The 1,279-nt window shown below is 62.2% G+C and overlaps 1 protein-coding gene across 1 annotated transcript; it reads left to right on the top strand.

Annotated features, from left to right (window-relative positions):
• Positions 1–6: 6 nt before the first annotated feature.
• Positions 7–1,276, top strand: PAK4 (p21 protein (Cdc42/Rac)-activated kinase 4; the record flags this gene model as incomplete). Its single annotated transcript, XM_009704926.1, is given in 7 exon segments — positions 7–255; positions 342–475; positions 581–707; positions 802–927; positions 1,038–1,104; positions 1,107–1,168; positions 1,256–1,276. Coding segments are annotated over 7 exon segments (786 nt in total), but the record flags the coding sequence as incomplete, so codon positions are not given.
• Between the last annotated feature and the right edge of the window lie 3 nt (positions 1,277–1,279).

Consider the following 1,279-nt stretch of genomic DNA (forward strand, 5'->3'; position numbering starts at 1 on the left):
CCTCCGGCAGGACCGCAACAGCCCCGCTCGCCCCAACGCGAGCCCCAGCGCGTCTCTCACGAGCAATTCCGGGCAGCCCTGCAGATGGTGGTGGATCCCGGAGACCCTCGCACCTACCTTGACAACTTCATCAAGATCGGCGAGGGTTCCACCGGCATCGTCTGCATCGCCACCGTCAAAAGCACCGGCAAACTGGTTGCTGTGAAAAAGATGGACCTGCGGAAGCAGCAGCGACGCGAACTGCTCTTTAACGAGGTGAGGCGAAGCGGGGGATCCCCTCGGGGATCTGCTTTCGGATGTGACGCACCGTTGCCGCTCAGCTGCCATCTTCTCCTCGGCAGGTGGTGATCATGCGGGATTACCAACACCAGCAAGTGGTGGAGATGTACAACAGCTACCTGGTGGGCGACGAGCTCTGGGTGGTGATGGAGTTCCTGGAGGGCGGTGCCTTGACCGACATCGTCACGCACACCAGGTACGTCCCCGGGGACCCCCGCATATGTCCCCCACTACTGGTTCATCACCGGGGTCGTCCACCACCCCGGCACGCTCGGTTCTCACCCTCTCCGTCGGCTCGTAGGATGAACGAGGAGCAGATCGCGGCCGTCTGCTTGGCCGTCCTGAAGGCCCTCTCCGTTCTCCACGCGCAGGGCGTCATCCACCGCGACATCAAGAGCGACTCCATCCTCCTCACGCACGACGGCAGGGTAAGCGCCGCGGCGGTGACGGGTGCGGAGCTTTCCGACCGGCCAAAATACGGTGGTGACCCTTCTCACCGGCCGCCTGCCTTGGCTTTTTTAGGTGAAACTCTCCGATTTTGGGTTTTGTGCCCAAGTAAACAAGGAGGTGCCGCGACGGAAGTCACTGGTGGGGACCCCGTACTGGATGGCACCGGAACTCATCTCCCGCCTTCCCTACGGCCCGGAGGTGAGCCCCCGGCACGGGTTTGGGGGCCATGGGGTGGGTTGGGGGGTGCAGGGTGGCCTCACCCCTGGTTTTGCCGTGTCCCTGTCCCCCCTACCCCCAACACCCCGCAGGTGGATATTTGGTCCCTGGGCGTAATGGTTATCGAGATGGTCGACGGAGAACCGCCGTATTTTAACGAACGTTAAAGGCCATGAAGATGATCCGAGACAATCTGCCCCCCAAGCTTAAAAACGTGCACAAGGTAAAAGAAGGGGGGCAAGGGGGCATCTTGGGGAGCGGGAAACCCTCCGGGGATGTCGCTGATGGTCGCCCCGCTCCCTCCCGGCAGGTTTCACCCTCCCTTAAAGGTTTC

Source organism: Cariama cristata, unplaced genomic scaffold, assembly GCF_000690535.1.
Source record: "Cariama cristata isolate BGI_N322 unplaced genomic scaffold, ASM69053v1 scaffold25827, whole genome shotgun sequence".
NCBI classification, from domain to species: Eukaryota; Metazoa; Chordata; class Aves; order Cariamiformes; family Cariamidae; genus Cariama; species Cariama cristata.